At 45.4% G+C, this 24,366-nt stretch overlaps 2 protein-coding genes across 4 annotated transcripts in view; both read right to left on the bottom strand.

Moving 5' to 3' along the window:
• LOC129869468 (solute carrier organic anion transporter family member 2A1-like) overlaps nucleotides 1–17,029 on the bottom strand; it is a 103,165-nt gene extending 86,136 nt beyond the window's left edge. For all 3 annotated transcript variants that reach the window (XR_008761910.1, XR_008761911.1, XM_055943920.1), the window contains exon 1: nucleotides 16,839–17,029. Coding sequence is in view for 1 of the 3 variants with exons in the window: in XM_055943920.1 (XP_055799895.1) it covers nucleotides 16,839–16,874 (36 nt within the window). In the remaining 2 variants the exon portion in view is untranslated. The remainder of the gene's footprint in view (nucleotides 1–16,838) is intronic.
• A 7,144-nt stretch (nucleotides 17,030–24,173) lies between these two features.
• LOC129869469 (tyrosine-protein kinase RYK-like) overlaps nucleotides 24,174–24,366 on the bottom strand; it is a gene marked incomplete in the record, with an annotated part of 143,829 nt that continues 143,636 nt past the window's right edge. The window contains 1 exon segment of the mRNA XM_055943921.1: nucleotides 24,174–24,280.

Here is a 24,366-nt window from a genome sequence, read left to right on the forward strand (position 1 = left end):
GCCGCAGAGTAAATACTGTAGCCTGCCGCAGAGTAAATACTGTAGCCTGCCGCAGAGTAAATACTGTAGCCTGCCGCAGAGTAAATACTGTAGCTTGCCGCAGAGTAAATACTGTAGCCTGCCGCAGAGTAAATACTGTAGCCTGCCGCATAGTAAATACTGTAGCCTGCCGCAGAGTAAATACTGTAGCCTGCCGCAGAGTAAATACTGTAGCCTGCCGCAGAGTACATACTGTAGCCTGCCGCAGAGTACATACTGTAGCCTGCCGCAGAGTAAATACTGTAGCCTGCCGCAGAGTAAATAATGTAGCCTGCCGCAGAGTAAATACTGTAGCCTGCCGCAGAGTAAATACTGTAGCCTGCCACAGAGTAAATACTGTAGCCTGCCACAGAGTAAATACTGTAGCCCGCTACAGAGTAAATACTGTTGCCCGCTGCAGAGTAAATACTGTAGCCCGCTGCAGAGTAAATACTGTAGCCCGCTACAGAGTAAATACTGTAGCCCGCTGCAGAGTAAATACTGTAGCCTGCTGCAGAGTAAATACTGTAGCCTGCTGCAGAGTAAATACTGTAGCCCTCTGACAGAGTAAATACTGTAGCCTGCCGCAGAGTAAATACTGTAGCCCGCTGCAGAGTAAATACTGTAGCCCGCTACAGAGTAAATACTGTAGCCCGCTGCAGAGTAAATACTGTAGCCTGCTGCAGAGTAAATACTGTAGCCTGCTGCAGAGTAAATACTGTAGCCCTCCGACAGAGTAAATACTGTAGCCTCTGCAGAGTAAATACTGTAGCCTGCTGAAGAGTAAATACTGTAGCCTGCTGCAGAGTAAATACTGTAGCCTGCTGCAGAGTAAATACTGTAGCCCTCTGACAGAGTAAATACTGTAGCCTGCCGCAGAGTAAATACTGTAGCCTGCCGCAGAGTAAATACTGTAGCCTGCCGCAGAGTAAATACTGTAGCCTGCCGCAGAGTAAATACTGTAGCCTGCCGCAGAGTAAATACTGTAGCCTGCCGCAGAGTAAATACTGTAGCCTGCCGCAGAGTAAATACTGTAGCCTGCCGCAGAGTAAATACTGTAGCCCGCTGCAGAGTAAATACTGTAGCCCGCTACAGAGTAAATACTGTTGCCCGCTGCAGAGTAAATACTGTAGCCCGCTGCAGAGTAAATACTGTAGCCCGCTGCAGAGTAAATACTGTAGCCCGCTGCAGAGTAAATACTGTAGCCTGCTGCAGAGTAAATACTGTAGCCTGCTGCAGAGTAAATACTGTAGCCCTCTGACAGAGTAAATACTGTAGCCTGCCGCAGAGTAAATACTGTAGCCCGCTGCAGAGTAAATACTGTAGCCCGCTACAGAGTAAATACTGTAGCCCGCTGCAGAGTAAATACTGTAGCCTGCTGCAGAGTAAATACTGTAGCCCTCCGACAGAGTAAATACTGTAGCCTCTGCAGAGTAAATACTGTAGCCTCTGCAGAGTAAATACTGTAGCCTGCTGAAGAGTAAATACTGTAGCCTGCTGCAGAGTAAATACTGTAGCCTGCTGCAGAGTAAATACTGTAGCCCTCTGACAGAGTAAATACTGTAGCCTGCCGCAGAGTAAATACTGTAGCCTGCCGCAGAGTAAATACTGTAGCCTGCCGCAGAGTAAATACTGTAGCCTGCCGCAGAGTAAATACTGTAGCCTGCCGCAGAGTAAATACTGTAGCCTGCCGCAGAGTAAATACTGTAGCCTGCCGCAGAGTAAATACTGTAGCCTGCCGCAGAGTAAATACTGTAGCCTGCCGCAGAGTAAATACTGTAGCCTGCCGCAGAGTAAATACTGTAGCCTGCCGCAGAGTAAATACTGTAGCCTGCCGCAGAGTAAATACTGTAGCCTGCCGCAGAGTAAATACTGTAGCCTGCCGCAGAGTAAATACTGTAGCCTGCCGCAGAGTAAATACTGTAGCCTGCCGCAGAGTAAATACTGTAGCCTGCCGCAGAGTACATACTGTAGCCTGCCGCAGAGTACATACTGTAGCCTGCCGCAGAGTAAATACTGTAGCCTGCCGCAGAGTAAATACTGTAGCCTGCCGCAGAGTAAATACTGTAGCCTGCCGCAGAGTAAATACTGTAGCCTGCCGCAGAGTAAATACTGTAGCCTGCCGCAGAGTAAATACTGTAGCCTGCCGCAGAGTAAATACTGTAGCCTGCCGCAGAGTAAATACTGTAGCCTGCCGCAGAGTAAATACTGTAGCCTGCCGCAGAGTAAATACTGTAGCCTGCCGCAGAGTAAATACTGTAGCCCGCTGCAGAGTAAATACTGTAGCCCGCTGCAGAGTAAATACTGTAGCCCGCTGCAGAGTAAATACTGTTGCCCGCTGCAGAGTAAATACTGTAGCCCGCTGCAGAGTAAATACTGTAGCCCGCTGCAGAGTAAATACTGTAGCCCGCTGCAGAGTAAATACTGTAGCCTGCTGCAGAGTAAATACTGTAGCCTGCTGCAGAGTAAATACTGTAGCCCTCTGACAGAGTAAATACTGTAGCCCGCCGCAGAGTAAATACTGTAGCCCGCTGCAGAGTAAATACTGTAGCCCGCTACAGAGTAAATACTGTAGCCCGCTGCAGAGTAAATACTGTAGCCTGCTGCAGAGTAAATACTGTAGCCCTCCGACAGAGTAAATACTGTAGCCTCTGCAGAGTAAATACTGTAGCCTCTGCAGAGTAAATACTGTAGCCTGCTGAAGAGTAAATACTGTAGCCTGCTGCAGAGTAAATACTGTAGCCTGCTGCAGAGTAAATACTGTAGCCCTCTGACAGAGTAAATACTGTAGCCTGCCGCAGAGTAAATACTGTAGCCTGCCGCAGAGTAAATACTGTAGCCTGCCGCAGAGTAAATACTGTAGCCTGCCGCAGAGTAAATACTGTAGCCTGCCGCAGAGTAAATACTGTAGCCTGCCGCAGAGTAAATACTGTAGCCTGCCGCAGAGTAAATACTGTAGCCTGCCGCAGAGTAAATACTGTAGCCTGCCGCAGAGTAAATACTGTAGCCTGCCGCAGAGTAAATACTGTAGCCTGCCGCAGAGTAAATACTGTAGCCTGCCGCAGAGTAAATACTGTAGCCTGCCGCAGAGTAAATACTGTAGCCTGCCGCATAGTAAATACTGTAGCCTGCCGCAGAGTAAATACTGTAGCCTGCCGCAGAGTAAATACTGTAGCCTGCCGCAGAGTACATACTGTAGCCTGCCGCAGAGTACATACTGTAGCCTGCCGCAGAGTAAATACTGTAGCCTGCCGCAGAGTAAATACTGTAGCCTGCCGCAGAGTAAATACTGTAGCCTGCCGCAGAGTAAATACTGTAGCCTGCCGCAGAGTAAATACTGTAGCCTGCCGCAGAGTAAATACTGTAGCCTGCCGCAGAGTAAATACTGTAGCCTGCCGCAGAGTAAATACTGTAGCCTGCCGCAGAGTAAATACTGTAGCCTGCCGCAGAGTAAATACTGTAGCCTGCCGCAGAGTAAATACTGTAGCCCGCTGCAGAGTAAATACTGTAGCCCGCTGCAGAGTAAATACTGTAGCCCGCTGCAGAGTAAATACTGTAGCCCGCTGCAGAGTAAATACTGTAGCCTGCTGCAGAGTAAATACTGTAGCCTGCTGCAGAGTAAATACTGTAGCCTGCTGCAGAGTAAATACTGTAGCCCTCTGACAGAGTAAATACTGTAGCCTGCCGCAGAGTAAATACTGTAGCCCGCTGCAGAGTAAATACTGTAGCCCGCTACAGAGTAAATACTGTAGCCCGCTGCAGAGTAAATACTGTAGCCTGCTGCAGAGTAAATACTGTAGCCTGCTGCAGAGTAAATACTGTAGCCCTCCGACAGAGTAAATACTGTAGCCTGCTGAAGAGTAAATACTGTAGCCTCCTGCAGAGTAAATACTGTAGCCTGCTGCAGAGTAAATACTGTAGCCCTCTGACAGAGTAAATACTGTAGCCTGCCGCAGAGTAAATACTGTAGCCTGCTGCAGAGTAAATACTGTAGCCTGCTGCAGAGTAAATACTGTAGCCTGCTGCACAGTAAATACTGTAGCCTGCTACAGAGTAAATACTGTAGCCTGCCGCAGAGTAAATACTGTAGCCTGCCGCAGAGTAAATACTGTAGCCTGCCGCAGAGTAAATACTGTAGCCTGCCGCAGAGTAAATACTGTAGCCTGCCGCAGAGTAAATACTGTAGCCTGCCGCAGAGTAAATACTGTAGCCTGCCGCAGAGTAAATACTGTAGCCTGCCGCAGAGTAAATACTGTAGCCTGCCGCATAGTAAATACTGTAGCCTGCTGCAGAGTAAATACTGTAGCCTGCCGCAGAGTAAATACTGTAGCCTGCCGCAGAGTAAATACTGTAGCCTGCTGCAGAGTAAATACTGTAGCCCTCTGACAGAGTAAATACTGTAGCCTGCCGCAGAGTAAATACTGTAGCCCGCTGCAGAGTAAATACTGTAGCCCGCTACAGAGTAAATACTGTAGCCCGCTGCAGAGTAAATACTGTAGCCTGCTGCAGAGTAAATACTGTAGCCTGCTGCAGAGTAAATACTGTAGCCCTCTGACAGAGTAAATACTGTAGCCTCTGCAGAGTAAATACTGTAGCCTGCTGAAGAGTAAATACTGTAGCCTGCTGCAGAGTACATACTGTAGCCTGCTGCAGAGTAAATACTGTAGCCCTCTGACAGAGTAAATACTGTAGCCTGCCGCAGAGTAAATACTGTAGCCTGCTGCAGAGTAAATACTGTAGCCTGCTGCAGAGTAAATACTGTAGCCTGCTGCAGAGTAAATACTGTAGATTGCTGCAGAGTAAATACTGTAGCCTGCTACAGAGTAAATACTGTAGCCTGCCACAGAGTAAATACTGTAGCCTGCCGCAGAGTAAATACTGTAGCCTGCCGCAGAGTAAATACTGTAGCCTGCCGCAGAGTAAATACTGTAGCCTGCCGCAGAGTAAATACTGTAGCCTGCACAGAGTAAATACTGTAGCCTGCCGCAGAGTAAATACTGTAGCCTGCCGCAGAGTAAATACTGTAGCCTGCCGCATAGTAAATACTGTAGCCTGCCGCAGAGTAAATACTGTAGCCTGCTGCAGAGTAAATACTGTAGCCTGCTGCAGAGTAAATACTGTAGCCTGCTACAGAGTAAATACTGTAGCCTGCTGCAGAGTAAATACTGTAGCCTGCTGCAGAGTAAATACTGTAGCCTGCTGCAGAGTAAATACTGTAGCCTGCTGCAGAGTAAATACTGTAGCCTGCTGCAGACTAAATACTGTAGCCTGCTACAGAGTAAATACTGTAGCCTGCTGCAGAGTAAATACTGTAGCCTGCTGCAGAGTAAATACTGTAGCCTGCTGCAGACTAAATACTGTAGCCTGCTACAGAGTAAATACGGTAGCCTGCTGCAGAGTAAATACGGTAGCCTGCTACAGAGTAAATACGGTAGCCTGCTGCAGAGTAAATACTGTAGCCTGCTAGCGGGACGCCTAACCCAGAGAGGCAAGCACTGTGAAGCAGTGCTTTAGACCGCTGCACCACTCGGGACACCTATGAGAATAGAAAGGTTCAGAAATGTTGTTAAACAGCACTGTTAAAAATATATGGCAGCTGGAAATCAAACTGGATGGTGTTCAGAGATAGATGGGAGGGTTTGAGGGGAGCTGAAGGATGGGACTGGATGGTGTTCAGAGATAGATGGGAGGGGTTGAGGGTAGGCAAAGGCGGGGACTAAAAACAAACAAAATGTATATAAAACTCAACAAAAAAAGAAACGTCCCTTTTTCAGGACTGTCTTTCAAAGATAATTCATAAAAAGTCAAATAACTTCACAGATCTTCATTGTAAAGGGTTTAAACACTGTTTCCCATGCTTGTTCAATGAACCATAAACAATTAATGAACATGCACCTGTGGAACGGTCGTTAAGACACTAACAGCTTACAGACGGTAGGCAATTAAGGTCACAGTTATGAAAACTTAGGACACTAAAGAGACCATTCAACTGACTCTGAAAAACACCAGAAGAAAGATGCCTGAAGGCTGAAAGCTGAAAGATGCCCAGGGTCCCTGCTCATCTGCATGGACCTGCATGCTGCAAGGAGGCATGAGGACTGCAGATGTGGCCAGGGCAATAAATTGCAATGTCTGTACAGTGAGACGCCTAAGACAGCGCTACAGGGAGACAGGATGGACAGCTGATCGTCCTCGCAGTGGCAAACAACGTGTAAAAACACCTGCACAGGATCGGTACATTCGAACATCACACCTGCGGGACAGGCACAGGATGGCAACAATAACTGCCCGAGTTACACCAGGAATGAACAATCCCTCCATCAGTGCTCAGACTATCCGCAATAGGCTGAGAGAGGCTGGACTGAGGGCTTGTAGGCCTGTTGTAAGGCAGGTCCTCACCAGACATCACCGTCGCCTATGGGCACAAACCCACCGTCCCTGGACCAGACAGGACTGGCAAAAAGTGCTCTTCACTGACGAGTCACAGTTTTGTCTCACCAAAGGTGATGGTCGGATTTGCGTTTATTGTCGAAGGAATGAGCGTTAAACCGAGGCCTGTACTCTGGAGCGGGATCGATTTGGAGGTGGAGGGTCCATCATGGTCTGGGGCGGTGTGTCACAGCATCATCGGACTGAGCTTGTTGTCATCGCAGGCAATCTCAACGCTGTGCGTTACAGGGAAGACATCCTCCTCCCTCATGTGGTACCCTTCCTGCAGGCTCATCCTGACATGACCCTCTAGCATGACAATGCCACCAGCCATACTGCTCGTTCTGTGCGTAATTTCCTGCAAGACAGGAATGTCAGTGTTCTGCCATGGCCAGCGAAGAGCCAAGATCTCAATCCCATTGAGCACGTCTGGGACCTGTTGGATCGGAGGTTGAGGAATAGGGCCATTCCCCCCAGAAATGTCCAGGAACTTGCAGGTGCCTTGGTGGAAGAGTGGGGTAACATCTGACAGCAAGAACTGGCAAATCTGGTGCAGTCCATGAGGAGGAGACGCACTGCAGTACTTAATGCAGCTGGTGGCCACACCAGATACTGACTGTTACTTTTGGGTTTGATCCCCCCCCCCCCCCCCCCTTTGTTCAGGGACACATTGTTCCATTTCTGTTAGTCACATGTCTGTGGAACTTGTTGAGTTTATGTCTCAGTTGTTGAATCTTATGTTCATACAAATATTTACACTTGTTAAGTTTGCTGAAAATAAACGCAGTTGACAGTGAGAGGACTTTTTTTTTCCTGAGTTAAGTATTTACAGTTGATGTCGGAAGATTACATACACTTAGGTTGGACTCATTAAAACTCGTTTTTCAACCACTCCACAAATTTCTTGTTTTAACAAACTATAGTTTTGGCAAGTCGGTTAGGACATCTACTTTGTGCATGACTAGTAATTTTTCCAACAATTGTTAACAGACAGATTATTTCATTTATAATTCACTGTTTCACAATTCCAGTGGGTCAGAAGTTTACATACACTTAGTTGACTGTGTCTTTCCAGAAAATAATAATAATTCCAGAAATAATTCCAGAAAATTATGTCATGGCTTTAGAAGCTTCTGATAGGCTAATTGACATCATTTGAGTCAATTGGAGGTGTACCTGTGGATGTATTTCAAGGCCTACCTTGAAACTCAGTGCCTCTTTGCTTGACATCATGGGAAAATCAAAAGAAATCAGCCCAAAAATTGTAGACCTCCACAAGTCTGGTTCATCCTTGGGAGCAATTTCCAAATGCCTGAAGGTACCACGTTTACCTGTACACAAGTATAAACACCATGGGACCACGCAGCCGTCATACCGCTCAGGAAGGAGACTCGTTCTGTCTCCTAGAGATGAGCGTACTTTGGTGCGAAAAGTGCAAGTCAATCCCAGAACAACAGCAAAGGACCAAAAGTATCTATATCCACAGTAAAACGAGTCCTATGTCGACATAATCTGAAAGGCCGCTCAGCAAGGAAGAAGCCGCTGCTCCAAAGCCGTCATTAAAAAAGCCAAACTACGGTTTCTAACCGCACATGAGGACAAAGATCGTACTTATTGGAGAAATGTCCTCTGGTCTGATGAAACTAAAATAGAACTGTTTGGCCATAATGACCATCGTTATGTTTGGAGGAAAAAGGGGGAGGCTTGCAAGCCGAAGAACACCATCCCAACCGTGAAGCACGGGGGTGGCAGGATCATGTTGTGGGGGTGCTTTGCTGCAGGAGGGACTGGTGCACTTCACAAAATAGATGGCATCATGAGGGAGGAAAAAAATGTGGGTATATTGAAGCAACATATCAAGACATCAGTCAGGAAGTTAAAGCTTGGTCGCAAATGGGTCTTCCAAATGGACAACGTCCCCGAGCATACTTCCAAAGTTGTGGCAAAATGGCTTAAGGACAACAAAGTCAAGGTATTGGAGTGGCCAACACAAAGCCCTGACCTCAATCCTATAGAAAATCAGTGGGTAGAACTGAAAAAGCATGCGCCAGCAAGGAGGCCTACAAACCTGACTCAGTTACTCCAGCTCTGTCAGTAGGAATGGGCCAAAATTCACCCAACTTATTGCGGGAAGCTTGTAGAAGGCTACCCGAAACATTTGACCCAAGTAAAACAATTTAAAGGCAATGCTACCAAATACTAATTGAGTGTATGTAAACTTCTGACCCACTGGAAATGTGATGACAGAAAGAAAAGCTGAAATAAATCATTCTCTCTACTATTATTCTGACGTTTGACATTCTTAAAATAAAGTGGTGATCCTAACTGACCTAAGACAGGGAATTGTTACTGGGATTAAATGTCAGGACTTGTGAACAACTGAGTTTAAATGTATTTGGCTGAGGTGTATGTAAACTTCTTACTTCAACTGTATGAGCTGGAAGTAGAATCCTAATTGTTGTTTTCCATTAGTTCATTCCAATTAGGGGAGGGGCAGTAGGCTTAGGGGAAATAATAATGGAAAATATATATTTTGAAAATAATATTTATATTTACAACAAAAATATATAAATGGGGGATTCGAAATGATCCAGACAACTACATTGATAGAAGCCGCAGTCTATCTGCAATATTATAGCTGAGCTACCCTCTAAAACATAAAATATCTCTGACAAAATGTTGACTATTAAGTGGACTGGACAAGTGTTTTTTTGGGAGAGAATTAACGTTTTTCAGTGATAAGTAAATAAATACTAGCAGCACAGCACAGTTCTGTTCAGCAGGTGGGAAGGACGCGCCACACACCCACCTCAAACTAAATCAGCTTGTTGGCAGACAGGCTCCGCCCCAGCTCCCCCTACAATTATACACCTCATGCCAGGCGAATCTCTTGCTTCACCGTAGCTAACCAGTCATCACCAGCCTTCTAATTAGCAACCCTGGTTAACCTTTTACCTCAGTGGGTTAAATCAAGGTCACACAGTGTTTTTTTTGGTAAGTCTTAATCAAAAGTAAACACTTCACACACATGGTTATGGGCTTAAAATAAAAGACACCTGTACCATGTCAGATATATAGAGTTAAAGTGTATTACATTTTGAGTTTGCATCCCAATATTACACAGTATATACATTACAGAAGACTGAAATATAACACGTTTGACATAGAAACACCATATTTTTAGCATTTAAAAAGATATGTTTATTAATTATGAAAAATATGAATAGCATTCCACCCATAAAGCCACAAGAGGACGATGTGGTCATTTGACTGCAGGAAACGGCTGCGAAACACAAGCTGAAAACACAAGCTGTTACCAAAATAAAAACAATTGCAGCATTAAGTTTAATAGTAAAACAACAGTCTAGTTACAGAATGTATTTCACTGCCTTGAGTATAGAAAAGTTTTTGAATTTGTAGTCTCATTCAGTCCTCGTACTTTCCCCAATTTGCATTTCATAGCCAGGTTCTGTAGCCAAAGTACTAGCCAAGTCTCCCTTTTTTTCCTCAGAAAAAAAAAGACTTGATTCTTCCGTTGAAAAGATATGACCCATAATACCGGCGCTAAGTTTGTTTCTTTCTATCGTGCGTTTAACAACCATAAAGCATATCGCGGGGCAGTTTTAAAACTAGGCAACTTGCGGACGGGACCGTTAACCATTTGTTTAGGCTACGCCTTGTTCAGTGGTACCTCCATTAGCTAGCTATAGCTAACAACCTGGGGCGCGTTCAGCAGGACACAACGTTTTGGAACGTTCAGATAGAAATATGCTATGCAGAACAAACATGCCTCTGTGACATGTTGAATTAGGAACAACGTCAGCTCTATTCGTGACATTTCTATCTGCAACGTTCGAGAACGTTTTGCTTGTTAGCTAAAGCCAGCTACTTTAAGTGCTGACTGTCTTCTCAGCAGCCTACTTGGTGTGTGTGAACTGCTTCCTGTCTTCTCAGTAGCCTACTTGGTGTGTGAACTGCTTCCTGTCTTCTCAGTAGCCTACTTGGTGTGTGAACTGCTTCCTGTCTTCCCAGCAGCCTACTTGGTGTGTGAACTGCTTCCTGTCTTCTCAGTAGCCTACTTGGTGTGTGAACTGCTTCCTGTCTTCCCAGCAGCCTACTTGGTGTGTGAACTGCTTCCTGTCTTCTCAGTAGCCTACTTGGTGTGTGAACTGCTTCCTGTCTTCTCAGTAGCCTACTTGGTGTGTGAACTGCTTCCTGTCTTCTCAGTAGCCTACTTGGTGTGTGAACTGCTTCCTGTCTTCCCAGCAGCCTACTTGGTGTGTGAACTGCTTCCTGTCTTCCCAGCAGTCTACTTGGTGTGTGAACTGCTTCCTGTCTTCCCAGTGGTCTACTTGGTGTGTGAACTGCTTCCTGTCTTCTCAGCAGTCTACTTGGTGTGTGAACTGCTTCCTGCTCATATCTTGCAGCTGATTGTTTGACACATTAACCAGGATCAAGGGGCGGGGCCATTTTTGACAGTTGTGGTTTTGGTAATCAGTGCCAGCGGCGATGGTCTCGTCATCAAAACTAAGACCATCCGCCGATACAAAGATGGTTCTGCCGAGTTATTGGAGGAAGGAAATAGAGGAATGTTTCAGTATCTTACCTCGTTAATTACAGATTATCTCATTTAGCTATTTTGTAGCTCTGGCACCTTACTGTACGTGTGTTTTCTATCCCAGTTCATTCCTCTCCCTGTTGGCTTCACAGACGCTCCCTACCACTGGGCTGCAACCCTTCTCATTTAGAATTTAGAACCCTGCGCAGACAACCCATGGTTGGTATTCCCGGTCTCCCTGGACCATGTTGTCCCTGACAGAGATGTGGATCACCTCAGAGATCACTGCTACTCCAGCTGCTCTCTCTTCATCCGACTACGTTTTCTCTCATAGTCCGAGAGAATCTGGCACGATGCTACTAGTTTCTCCTATGTGGAGAGTCTCTTTCTCCCACTCTCTCACCTGTCCATCTCCTCATTTTGAATTCTATGCGGTCACTATCACTTGTCCACTCAAGCTTAACATTGTTGTCATAATCGCCCACCAGGTGCCCTTAGAGAGTTCCTCAATGAATTTGACACCTTGATAAACTCATTTCCTGATGATGGCTCACCGCTTTTCGTACTGGGCGACTTCAACCTCCCGACATCTGCCTTAGATAAATGTATCTTTCTTTGCCTTTTTTGACCTCATCCTTTCGCTATCCCCTCCCACTCACAAGGCAGGCAATATGCTTGACCTGATCTTTACTAGAGGCTGCAACCCTCCTCCAGGTCTCTATTCTCCTACTAATTTCACTGCAACCCTCCTCCAGGTCTCTGTTCTCCTACTAATCTCACTGTAACCCTCCTCCAGGTCTCTGTTCTCCTACTAATCTCACTGTAAACCCCCTCCAGGTCTCTGTTCTCCTACTAATCTCACTGTAACCCTCCTCCAGGTCTCTGTTCTCCTACTAATCTCACTGTAAACCCCCTCCAGGTCTCTGTTCTCCTACTAATCTCACTGTAACCCCCCTCCAGGTCTCTGTTCTCCTACTAATCTCACTGTAACCCCCTCCAGGTCTCTGTTCTCCTACTAATCTCACTGTAACCCTCCTCCAGGTCTCTGTTCTCCTACTAATCTCACTGTAACCCCCCTCCAGGTCTCTGTTCTCCTACTAATCTCACTGTAACCCTCCTCCAGGTCTCTGTTTTCCTACTAATCTCACTGTAACCCCACTCCAGGTCTCTGTTCTCCTACTAATCTCACTGTAAACCCCCTCCAGGTCTCTGTTCTCCTACTAATCTCACTGTAACCCTCCTCCAGGTCTCTGTTCTCCTACTAATCTCACTGTAACCCCCTCCAGGTCTCTGTTCTCCTACTAATCTCACTGTAACCCCCCTCCAGGTCTCTGTTCTCCTACTAATCTCACTGTAACCTCCTCCAGGTCTCTGTTCTCCTACTAATCTCACTGTAACCCCCTCCAGGTCTCTGTTCTCCTACTAATCTCACTGTAAACCCCCTCCAGGTCTCTGTTCTCCTACTAATCTCACTGTAAACCCCCTCCAGGTCTCTGTTCTCCTACTAATCTCACTATAACCCTCCTCCAGGTCTCTGTTCTCCTACTAATCTCACTGTAACCCCCCTCCAGGTCTCTGTTCTCCTACTAATCTCACTGTAACCCCCCTCCAGGTCTCTGTTCTCCTACTAATCTCACTGTAAACCCCCTCCAGGTCTCTGTTCTCCTACTAATCTCACTGTAACCACCCTCCAGGTCTCTGTTCTCCTACTAATCTCACTGTAACCCCACTCCAGGTCTCTGTTCTCCTACTAATCTCACTGTAACCACCCTCCAGGTCTCTGTTCTCCTACTAATCTCACTGTAACCCCCCTCCAGGTCTCTGATCACTACTTTGTTTCCTTTCCCGTCTCCCTTTCCTCCAACCCTAACCACTCAACCCCTACACAGATGGTCATGTGCCGTCGCAATCTTCACTCTCTCTCTCCCACTATTATCTCCTCTTCTATCCTCTCTCCCATCTTCTAAATCCTTCTCCCTGCTGTCTTCTCGACCCTACTCTCCTCCCTTTCCGCATTCTATGACTTGCACTGTCGCCTTTCCTCCCGGCCGGCTCGGCCTTTCCCTCCTGCTCCATGGCTGAGTGACTCGTTACAAAATTACAGAACAAAAATTGGAGGAAACCTAAACTTCCAGAGGACCTATCATCCTTTCACACCCTCCTCTCTACCTTCTCTTCCTCTGGATCCTATCATCCTTTCACACCCTCCTCTCTACCTTCTCTTCCTCTGTATCGGCGGTTAAATCCACTTTCTACCACTCTGCCTCTAACCCTGGGAAACTCTTTCCCACCTTCTCCTCCCTCCTTAATCCTCCACCCCCTCTGCGGATGACTTTGACGACATCCGCTGCTCATTCACTCAGCCTATTGAGTCCACTGGTCTCACTTACACAGACCTACCCTAGGCCTTGACATCTTTATCCCCTCTCTCTCTCTCCAGGCAAAATCCTGGGACAATTGAGGTATGGCCACACATCAACCTGCCTACACAACTCAATCCCCTCCTCCAGAACATTTCTGGAGACCTTTCATCCATTCCTCACTTCCCCCATTAACTCCGCCCTGACCACTTACTCAAAATGGACAGAGTGGCTCCCCTCCTCAAGAAACCAACACTCGACTCTTAAGGTCAAAAATTACATTATTTTCTTTTCTTTACAAAACACTTGAGCATGTGCCGTTTCTGACAAACTTTCTCGTTATCTCTCTCAGAACCATCTTCTTCACCCTAACCAGTCAGGCTTCAAGACGGGTCACTCAACTGAGACTGCTCTTCTCTGTCACGGAGGCTCTCTGCACTGTCAAAGCTGACTCGCTCTCCTCTGTTCTCATCCTCCTAGATCTATCCTCTGCCTTTGACACCGTGAACTATCAGATCCTCCTCTCCACTCTCTCAGGGCTGGGCATCTCAGGCTCTGCACACTCCTGGATTGCATCCTACCTGGCAGGCCGCTCCTACCAGCTGACATGGAGAGGGGTCCGTGTCTGCACCATGTACTCTCACTATTGGTGTCCCCCAGGGTTCAGTTCTAGGCCCCGTCTTCTTCTCTCTATACACCAAGTCACTTGGCTCCGTCATATCCTCACATGGTCTCTCCTATCATTGCTATGTGGATGACACTTAACTACTTTTCTCCTTTTCCTCCTTCTGACACCCAGGTGGCGACATGCATCCGAGTGCCTGGCAGATATCTCAGTTTGGATGTCAGCACACCACCTCAAGCTCAGTCTCAGGACGGAGCTGCTCTTCCTCCTAGAGAAGGCCTGCCATGCTCCAAGACCCCTCCGTCACGGTTGACAACTTCACGCTGTCCCAGAATGCAAAGAACCTTGTAGTGCCCGTGGACATGCCATCAAACCCCTGCAACTTATCCAGAACGCTGCAGCCCGCCTGGTGTTCAACCTTCCCAAATTCTCCCATGTCACCCTGAGCCTCCGCACACTGTACTGGCTTCCAGTCGAAGCTCCCATCCACTACAAGACCATGGTTCTTACCTACGGACCAGCAACAGGAACTGCCTCTCCCTACCCTTCAGGCTCTGCTCAAACCCTACACCCTAACCCATCCACTACAAGACCATGGTTCTTACCTACGGACCAGCAACAGGAACTGCCGCTCCCTACCCTTCAGGCTCTGCTCAAACCCTACACCCTAACCCATCCACTACAAGACCATGGTTCTTACCTACGGACCAGCAACAGGAACTGCCGCTCCCTACCCTTCAGGCTCTGCTCAAACCCTACACCCTAACCCATCCACTACAAGACCATGGTTCTTACCTACGGACCAGCAACAGGAACTGCCGCTCCCTACCCTTCAGGCTCTGCTCAAACCCTACACCCTAACCCATCCACTACAAGACCATGGTTCTTACCTACGGACCAGCAACAGGAACTGCCGCTCCCTACCCTTCAGGCTCTGCTCAAACCCTACACCCCAACCCATCCACTACAAGACCATGGTTCTTACCTACGGACCAGCAACAGGAACTGCCCCTCCCTACCCTTCAGGCTCTGCTCAAACCCTACACCCCAACCCCAGCACACTCCGTTCTGCCACCTCTGGTGTCTTGGCCCTTACCAGTAGTCTACTGACCGTATCGATGGTAACATTACCAGTAGTCTACTGACCGTATCGATGGTAACATTACCAGTAGCCTATATGCAAACCTTTGGTGGCACAGAAAGAAACCAAACAATTTAATTACTAAATCTTTCTTACCACTACATTATATCTGACTACGTAAATAACTTTAGTTTGAGTTCATGTGGACCCAGTGACTCAGACTTGAGCACTTGGACCAGGACTCGAGCACTGGGTCTCAGACTTCAGCCATAGTGACTCGTGACTCGCCCATTTGTGACTCCGACCGGGGACTTGAGACGGGATTGGGCCTCGAGGTTTAGTGACTCGACTACATCACTGGGTGAAACATTCATTACCCTCCCGTTCAGTCATTACCCTCCCGTTCAGTCATTACCCTCCCGTTCAGCCATTACCCTCCCGCACTATTTCTGGACCTCAGTGTGGCTGAAGCGACTGTGGAACGTTGATAACAATGTCAATGATGCGATCGAGAGATGGAGGTGCAACCCCATACGACTTTGGCAATACTTTGTGTCATTTGGTGTTTTTTTTTCTCTCTCTCTCCCTCCCTCTCCCGTGTCTGTTTTCTATGTAATGTGTAATATCTATGTAGGCTGAATTAGGAATTTACATGGCCAGATAATGGTTATATATTCGTATATATGTTTGTCATATTTCTGCTGTTGGGAAGAGAATAGGATGTTCTGTAGAACAATATATTTGTATTACAAGCTAGGTCTGTTTGTGCACACGGAAGTCAGTGATTAATGTTTACTATAGGTTAATGAGGCAATATAAATGTGATGTGACTAGAATGGCCCAGTGTTTTATCATTTTGACAATAACTAGACGAAATCATTATTTAAAATGACAAAAAAAAAATGTGACTAAGACTTAATGATATTTTTTGTCAAAATGACTAAGAATAGACTCTCTAAAAAAAAAATATATAAAAATAAAAAAAGCCAAAATGAACCCTGGTGAGACCAGATGTTGTGACATCCGTCCCATTCATTAGGATGAAGGACCCCCCTCCACACCAGGGTAGGATGGGTAATGAACCATATTACGTCAAACGGACCAAACAAAGGGAGGAAAAGACGTTCCAGGAATATTTGTTGCTACAACGACAACTGAAGCGGTGCAAGGTACACTATTCCGCCCCGGGCAACATGCAACGCTGAAACGCATCCAGGTGTGGCTAACATAACTGTGTGACGTCATTAGTATTGAGAATAAACTTCTGTAGTTATAGCCGCTTTTTAAAAAATGTTTAAAACATAACAGACTGCTCTAGGAACATGTTGAGGATCTGTAGCCCTAGGCTACTATAGAGCGTTTTATGTCTAGAGGAATGTAGGTGCACATTCTCATGGTACAGGGCAGGCTATTTCATGATACAGGGCAGGCTATATCCACTGAAGATCACGTGTATTTTGATTAGCCATGTTGATAATTCAGACATACAAAACAGGTTGACGATGAAATGAAGTAGCTATCAGTAGCCAGAATGAGTAATGAAGGAGATAGTTGATCCAAGCTCCCTGGTTGCTCAGTGCCACCTGAGCAGGACTGTATGGACCAAACGTTGCTTTTACCAAATCAGAGACATTCTATGTGTTGGAGAAAATACCCCCCCCCCCCCAAAAACACTCTTCTAAATGAAGAGGGGCAGGTATGTGTTTTAATCAAAATGTCTCCAATAATAAATAACTAATATGAATGATAAATAACTAAACAACTTACCTTTATATTGCTAAACACAGATGTTGGTTTCTTCATATCTTTGACACAAATCTCCTTTCTGCTGTGAAGAGTAAAAAGGTATCCAGAGAGAGAGAGAGAGTCCAGTCCAGGGCTGCAGCAGCAGAGAGTCTTCTCTCTATGTTAAAGAGGTAAAAGTCGTCCCACAGTGTTGTACTCTGGCGAGTGTGTCAATGAGCTTTTATGGCTCCCAGTGATGTAACCGAGCCAACTCAGCCCACAACTCCACGCGCGCAATGTTTTGAACGTAATGATGAAAAGACCATATTTGGCACATGACCTGTTTTGAAAAACAGGCGCAGCGTGGTGATTATTATTATTTTTACTCAACAATAAGAAATGTCTTATGTTTAATTGTTTGGATAAATATTGAATTAATAAAATCATACCCAAACGGAGTCGATATGTTTTACTTGCAGCACTGCGTATAAAATGAAATTTCAAATGGAAGTTTAGTTCAGTTTAAACTTTTTTAAATTGACAATCCAACAAAAGTTCCTGGTTTGTTGTTTTTTTCTACATTTACAGTTCAGCATTTTAAAAGTTTGGCAGTAGGTTATTTTATAGCCATTGATAATCATCTTGCCTGTTAGGGATCTGACACATAGGCTAGGTGGCTAGGTGGAAAGTCTGAGTCTACCGCTGACAGACAAGTATCACTGATCTGTTACATTTTTTACCTCCTGTCATCAATGTGAATGACGAATTAGGGAAGTTACTCTTCTGTTACTTAGCCGTGAATGTGAGACAGACGCACGCAGGAACACACACCCTCCCTCCCTCCCTCCTTCCCTCCCTCCCTCACTCACTCCCTCCTTGACACACATCCAACAGGAGGTAAAAGGTGTTCTGCTGATAAATCACACAAGTCTTACAAAAGGTGTCATTATTCCATCAAAGCCAGTTCAAGACTTAGCAGCTGAACACACAGTGGGAACCATTAAAGATCAAACCAGGAAAGGGCAAGGATAGATAGACTACAATAAAACACAACACATTTTATTTTGGTTTGTCAAGCATTCACATGACCTTGCTTGACCTATTGTTAGTGATGTTGCTAAAGATATTACTGTGCACACCTGAAATGGGCACTAAATCTGCATATGGGGGGGGTTAGGGGCGGACTGGGACCACCTGAAATGGGCACTAAATCTGCATATGGGGGGGGTTAGGGGCGGACTGGGACCACCTGAAATGGGCACTAAATCTGCATATGGGGGGGGTTAGGGGCGGACTGGGACCACCTGAAATGGGCACTAAATCTGCATATGGGGGGGGGGGGGGGGGGTAGGTGGTTACAGAGACCAGGGGGTGGTGGTTAGGGGCGGACTGGGACCAGAAATCAGCCCTGGCATTTCTAAACGCACCAGCCCATTTTCTTCCTCGAGGACGCCATTATTACCCAGATTTCTGTACAGCACTTTGAGATATCAGCTGATGTAAGAAGGGCTATATAAATACATTTGATTTGATAATGATCCCAGGGTAGATAGGCCCACTGGGCTAAAAATGGATCAGCCCCTGGTTTTTTTTGTGGTGGTGGGTTGGGTCATCCCATCTGGTACTAGATCTAGAGAGATGACAAGTTTACTGACCTGTAGCAGATGTATCATTAGTGATGCCCAGTTCACTGACATGTAGCAGATGTGATGCCCAATTTACTGACCTGTAGCAGATGTGATGCCCAATTTACTGACCTGTAGCAGATGTGATGCCCACTTCACTGACCTGTAGCAGATGTATCACTAGTGATGCCCAGTTCACTGACCTGTAGCAGATGTGATGCCCAGTTCACTGACCTGTAGCAGATGTATCATTTACATTACATTTAAGTCATTTAGCAGACGCTCTTATCCAGAGCGACTTACAAATTGGTGCATTCACCTTATGACATCCTCTAGTGATGCCCAGTTCACTGACCAGTAGCAGATGTATCACTAGTGATGCCCAGTTTACTGACCTGTAGCAGATGTATCACTAGTGATGACCAGTTCACTGACCTGTAGCAGATGTATCACTAGTGATACCAAGTTCACTGACCTGTAGCAGATGTATCACTGGGTGATACCAAGTTCACTGACCTGTAGCAGCATGAGTGACAATACAGCTACATTAACATCAGACTCAAAGGAGAGGTAGTTTCTGCCCCAGCATGGCTCTTAGGTTGTAGGCTGGGTATCTTCTAAACACTCTGGGACAACTGCTAATGTAAAATACAATTGATTGATTGATTGATTGGGAGACAAGGTAAGAGACGAACTGCAAGGCGCTTCTACACTTTGCCAATTGACGAAGAATTCAAAATATGAAAGAGTAACATTATGTTTGCCACCAGTTACAGTTTGCCACTTTACTCGTAAAAGGCACGAGAAATACTAGTCTGTTACAGTACATAGGACATTCTAAACATTCCCATTAGTAGACTCATTGAGCAATACTGTGACTTGGACACCATCAGGTACACCCTGTTCACATGTATCATGTTATCGTCTGAAACTATCCCTAAAGATGTGTTGTCCTTAACAGGACGATTAACATCTGCAATGGTTTGAGTCTGAAGGAGCCCCCCCCTCCCCTCCCCTCCCCACTACTAGGGTTGCAAACTACTAGTAACTTCCCCAAAATTCCCTGGTTTTCCAGGAATCGCAGTTAAAAGACTCAGAGAATCAGGACGGAATAAGCCGGACATCCAGGAATCCTCCAATTTTGGATTTCTGGAAAACCTGGACATTTTGTAAAAGTTACAGGAACGTTGCATCCCTAATTCTAACCAATCAACAGCTGTTTGGGTATTGTAGCATCAACCATTCATAGACAAGTGCAGAAGCAGGAGGAAATTCAACAAATGTATGTTTATTACAGCGGTGGGGATGTTCTAGGAAGGGGTTTTCAAAAACTTAAAATAAAAGTTTTGGACTATCAATGCAAAAGGCTTAGAGAGCATCTGGAAAACGAAATAGGACACCGTTCTGTAAGTCTTACAACATTTGTACATTGAGCCTCTCTGAACAACCAAACCCGGGTTTTTACTAGGCGGAATCCCAAATGGCACCCTATTCCCTAAATGTAGTGCACTACATTTAACCAGGGGCCCCATAGGGGACAGGATGCCACTTGGGACCAAAACCCTTAACACATCAGGTCAGTGTCTTGTTTAGCATCTCAGGCTTTTGGTCAACCTTGGTTTCCTCCACAAATTAGATTTCAGATAAGTTTCCATTACGCCATGTTGAAACAGTGTAGCAACATGTCTCGGTTAGTGACTTGATCCTCAGGCGAGTGAATCAAAACACGGGTCCTTGTTCCCCTGCTACAATGTCAACATTGATCCATACCGGGGGGGGGGGGGCTGCACCCCAAATAATGGGATGCAGTGTCTTGTGTCTTGTATAGTGCACTAGTGTTGACCAGGGCCCCAGAGGAAATGGGTTACCATTTCAGACCCACACAGAATAGTAAATCATAACTCCGTAAAAGGATCTATGGTTGAAACTAATGCTGGGCAGAACAAGTTCCTCTCGTAGTGACACTCTTGGTTAATGAAACTGTTCTATAGGTAAACACATTGCCGGCATGTATAATTAGGCAATAAGTGCGGGGGGAGGGGTTGGTATATGGCCGATATACCACGGGCTAAGGGCTGTTCTTAGACACGACCCAACGCAGAGTATATGGCCGATATACTACGGGCTAAGGGCTGTTCATAGACACGACCCAACGCAGAGTATATGGCCGATATACAACGGGCTAAGCGCTGTTCATAGACACGACCCAACGCAGAGTATATGGCCGATATACCACGGGCTAAGGGCTGTTCTTAGACACGACCCAACGCAGAGTATATGGCCGATATACCACGGGCTAAGGGCTGTTCATAGACACGACCCAACGCAGAGTATATGGCCGATATACCACGGGCTAAGGGCTGTTCTTAGACACGACCCAACGCAGAGTATATGGCCGATATACCACGGGCTAAGGGCTGTTCTTAGACACGACCCAACGCAGAGTATATGGCCGATATACCACGGGCTAAGGGCTGTTCTTAGACACGACCCAACGCAGAGTATATGGCCGATATACCACGGGCTAAGGGCTGTTCTTAGACACGACCCAACGCAGAGTATATGGCCGATATACCACGGGCTAAGGGCTGTTCTTAGACACGACCCAACGCAGAGTATATGGCCGATATACCACAAACCCCCGAGGTGCCTTAATGCTATTATACACTGGTTACCAACGTAATTAGAGCAGTAACAATTCATCGTTTTGTTACAGCCGTGGTATACGGTCTGATATACCACGGCTGTCAGCCAATCAGCATTCAGGGCTCAAACCCCACCAGTTTATAATGCTTAATAACTTGTTATAAGCATGTATGAGCCTTTATATAAACCCTAAATGTTATGTCTCTGTGCCCCCAGTAATATCTCCACAGCCCGAGTTGTGGTTATCAATTAATGTGACTATAATTCAGATTTGCACAGCCAAGAACCACTGTGAAAGCACTGCTATGCTACTGTACAATAAAGCGTTGATGTTCATGAAACTCCTAAGCACAGCGAGGATCCTGCCAATCAGGCAATTTCTTCCTCTAGCACTTCAAAGAAACGGACTTTGTCCCAAATGACATCCTATGACGTATAGTTGAAGACAGAAGTTTACATACACCTTAGCCAAATACATTTAAACTCAGTTTTTCACAATTCCTGACATTTAATCCTAGTAAAGATTCCCTGTCTTAGGTGAGCTAGGATCACCACTTTATTTTAATAATGAATAATAGTAGAGAGGATGATTTATTTCAGCTTTTATTTATTTCATCACATTCCCAGCGGGTCAGAAGTTTACATAAACAATGCTACCAAATACTAATATAGTGTAACTTGGGTCAAACGTTTCAGGTAGCTTTCCACAAGCTTCCCACAATAAGTTGGGTAGATTTTGGCCCATTCCTACTGACAGAGCTGGAGTAACTGAGTCAGGTTTGTAGGCCTCCTTGCTTGCACATGCTTTTTCAGTTCTGCCCACAAATTTTCTATTGAGGTCAGGGCTTTGTGATGGCCACTCCAATACCTTGACTTTGTTGTCCTTAAGCCATTTTGCCGCAACTTTGGAAGTATGCCTCAGGTCATTGTCCATTTGGAAGACCCATTTGCGACCAAGCTTTAACTTCCTGACTGATGTCTTGATATGTCGCTTCAATATACCCACATTTCTTTCCTTCCTCATGATGCCATCTATTTTGTGAAGTGCACCAGTCCCTCCTGCAGCAAAGCACCCCCACAACATGATCCTGCCACCCCCGGGATTCACGGTTGGGATGGTGTTCTTCGGCTTGCAAGCCCCCCCTTTTTCCTCCAAACATAACAATGGTCATTATGGCCAAACAGTTCTATTTTTGTTTCATCAGACCAGAGGACATTTTTCCAGAAAGTATGATCTTTGTCCTCATGTGCAGTTAGAAACCGTAGCCTGGCTTTTTTATGCCGGTTTTGGAACAGTAGCTTCTTCCTTGCTGAGCGGCCTTTCAGGTTATGTTGATATAGGAAATGTTTACTGTGGATATAGATACATTTGTACCTGTTTCCTCCAGCATCTTCACAAGGTCCTTTGCTGTTGTTCTGGGATTGATTTGCACTTTTCGCACCAAAGTACGTTCATCTCTAGGAGACAGAACACGTCTCCTTCCTGAGCGGTATGAAGGCTGCGTGGTCCCATGGTGTTTATACTTGTGTACAGGTGGTCCCTTCAGGCATTTGGAAATTGCTCCCAAGGATGAACCAGACTTGTGGAGGTCTACCATTTTTTTCTGAAGTCTTGGCTGATTTCTTTTGATTTCCCCATGATGTCAAGCAAAAAGGCACTGAGTTTGAAGGTAGGCCTTGAAATACATCCACAGGTACACCTCCAATTGACTCAAATTATGTCAATTAGCCTATCAGAAGCTTCTAAAGCCATGACATAATTTCCTGGGATTTTCCAAACTGTTTAACCTTTCTAGGACACACGTTCCGCTAGCGGAAGTTTAAAAAACTTTAGTAAAAAGCACACCATGCAATAATCTGAGACGGCGCTCAGATTTAACAAAATTTCTCCGCCATGTTGGTGTCAAAAGAAATACGGAATTACATCATAAATATTCCCTTACCTTTGATTATCTTCATCAGAATGTTATGCCAGGAATCCTAGTTCCTCAATAAATCGTTGTTTTGTTCAATAATGTCCATTACTTATGTCCAATTAGCAACTTTAGCTAGCATGTGTAGTACACGTGTCCAAACGTCGGACGGAAAATTCAAAAAGTTATATTACAAGTCGAATAAACTGGTCAAACCTAGTAGAGAATCAATCTTCAGGATGTTGTTATCATATATATCCAATAACGTTCCAACCAGAGCATTTCTTCATGTCTGTATAAGTAATGGCACACATTGCCATTTAATGACTAGCGCGCGCGTGACCAGGAACTAGCGTTCTGCCAGACCACTGACTCAAATAGCTCCAGGAACTAGCATTCTGCTAGACCACTGACTCAAATAGCTCCAGGAACTAGCATTCTGCCAGACCACTGTCTCAAATAGCTCCCATCCGGCCCCACATCACACTAGAGGCTTCATTCCACATTCGACAGACTGTTGACATCTAGTGGAAGGCGTAGGAAGTGCAAACAGATCCATATAGTACAGGGAATTGAATAGGCGATAACTTCCACATCGACCCTTCTCAGAATTCTCACTTCCTGTTTGGAAGTTTGCCTGCCATATGAGTTATGTTATACTCACAGACATAATTCAAACAGTTTTAGAAACGTCAGAGGGTTTTCTATCCAATAGTAATAATAATATGCATATATTATCATCTGGGACAGAGTAGGAGGCAGTTCACTATGGGCACCAATTCATCCAAAAGTGAAAATGCTGCCCCCTATCCCAAAGAAGTTTTAAAGGCAGTCAACTTAGTGTATGTAAACTCCTGACCCACTGGAATTGTGATACAATGAATTCTAAGTAAAATAATCTGTCTGTAAACAATTGTTGGGAAAATTACTTGTGTTATGCACAAAGCAGATGTCCTAACCGACTTGCCAAAACTAAAGTTTGTTAACAAGAAATTTGTGGAGTGGTTGAAAAACGAGTTTTAATGAGTCCAACCTAAGTGTATGTAAACTTCAGACTTCCACTGTATCTAGTGCAACTATTTTTAACCAGAGCCTTATGGGTCCAAAGTAGTGTACTGTAAAGGGAATATGGGGCATTAGTCTTTTAAACAGAAGGGGTGAAACCTACATATAAAAAAACAGACCACACGAAATCAAAAGAAATTAGTTTAATTTTTTGTGTGTGTGTGTGTGTGTGTATGAATTCGGTTTACAGATGGAACACCCTTTAAATTCAACATGCAGTGATCCTGTAGACATCCTACAGGTCTTAGAAGACGAGGCCATGTTGTAGCTCTGGCCCAGGTCATTACGTGTCCTGTAGACATCCTACAGGTCTTAGAAGAC

The sequence above is a fragment of the Salvelinus fontinalis genome, chromosome 14 (genome assembly GCF_029448725.1).
Source record: "Salvelinus fontinalis isolate EN_2023a chromosome 14, ASM2944872v1, whole genome shotgun sequence".
In the NCBI taxonomy this organism is placed as follows: Eukaryota; Metazoa; Chordata; class Actinopteri; order Salmoniformes; family Salmonidae; genus Salvelinus; species Salvelinus fontinalis.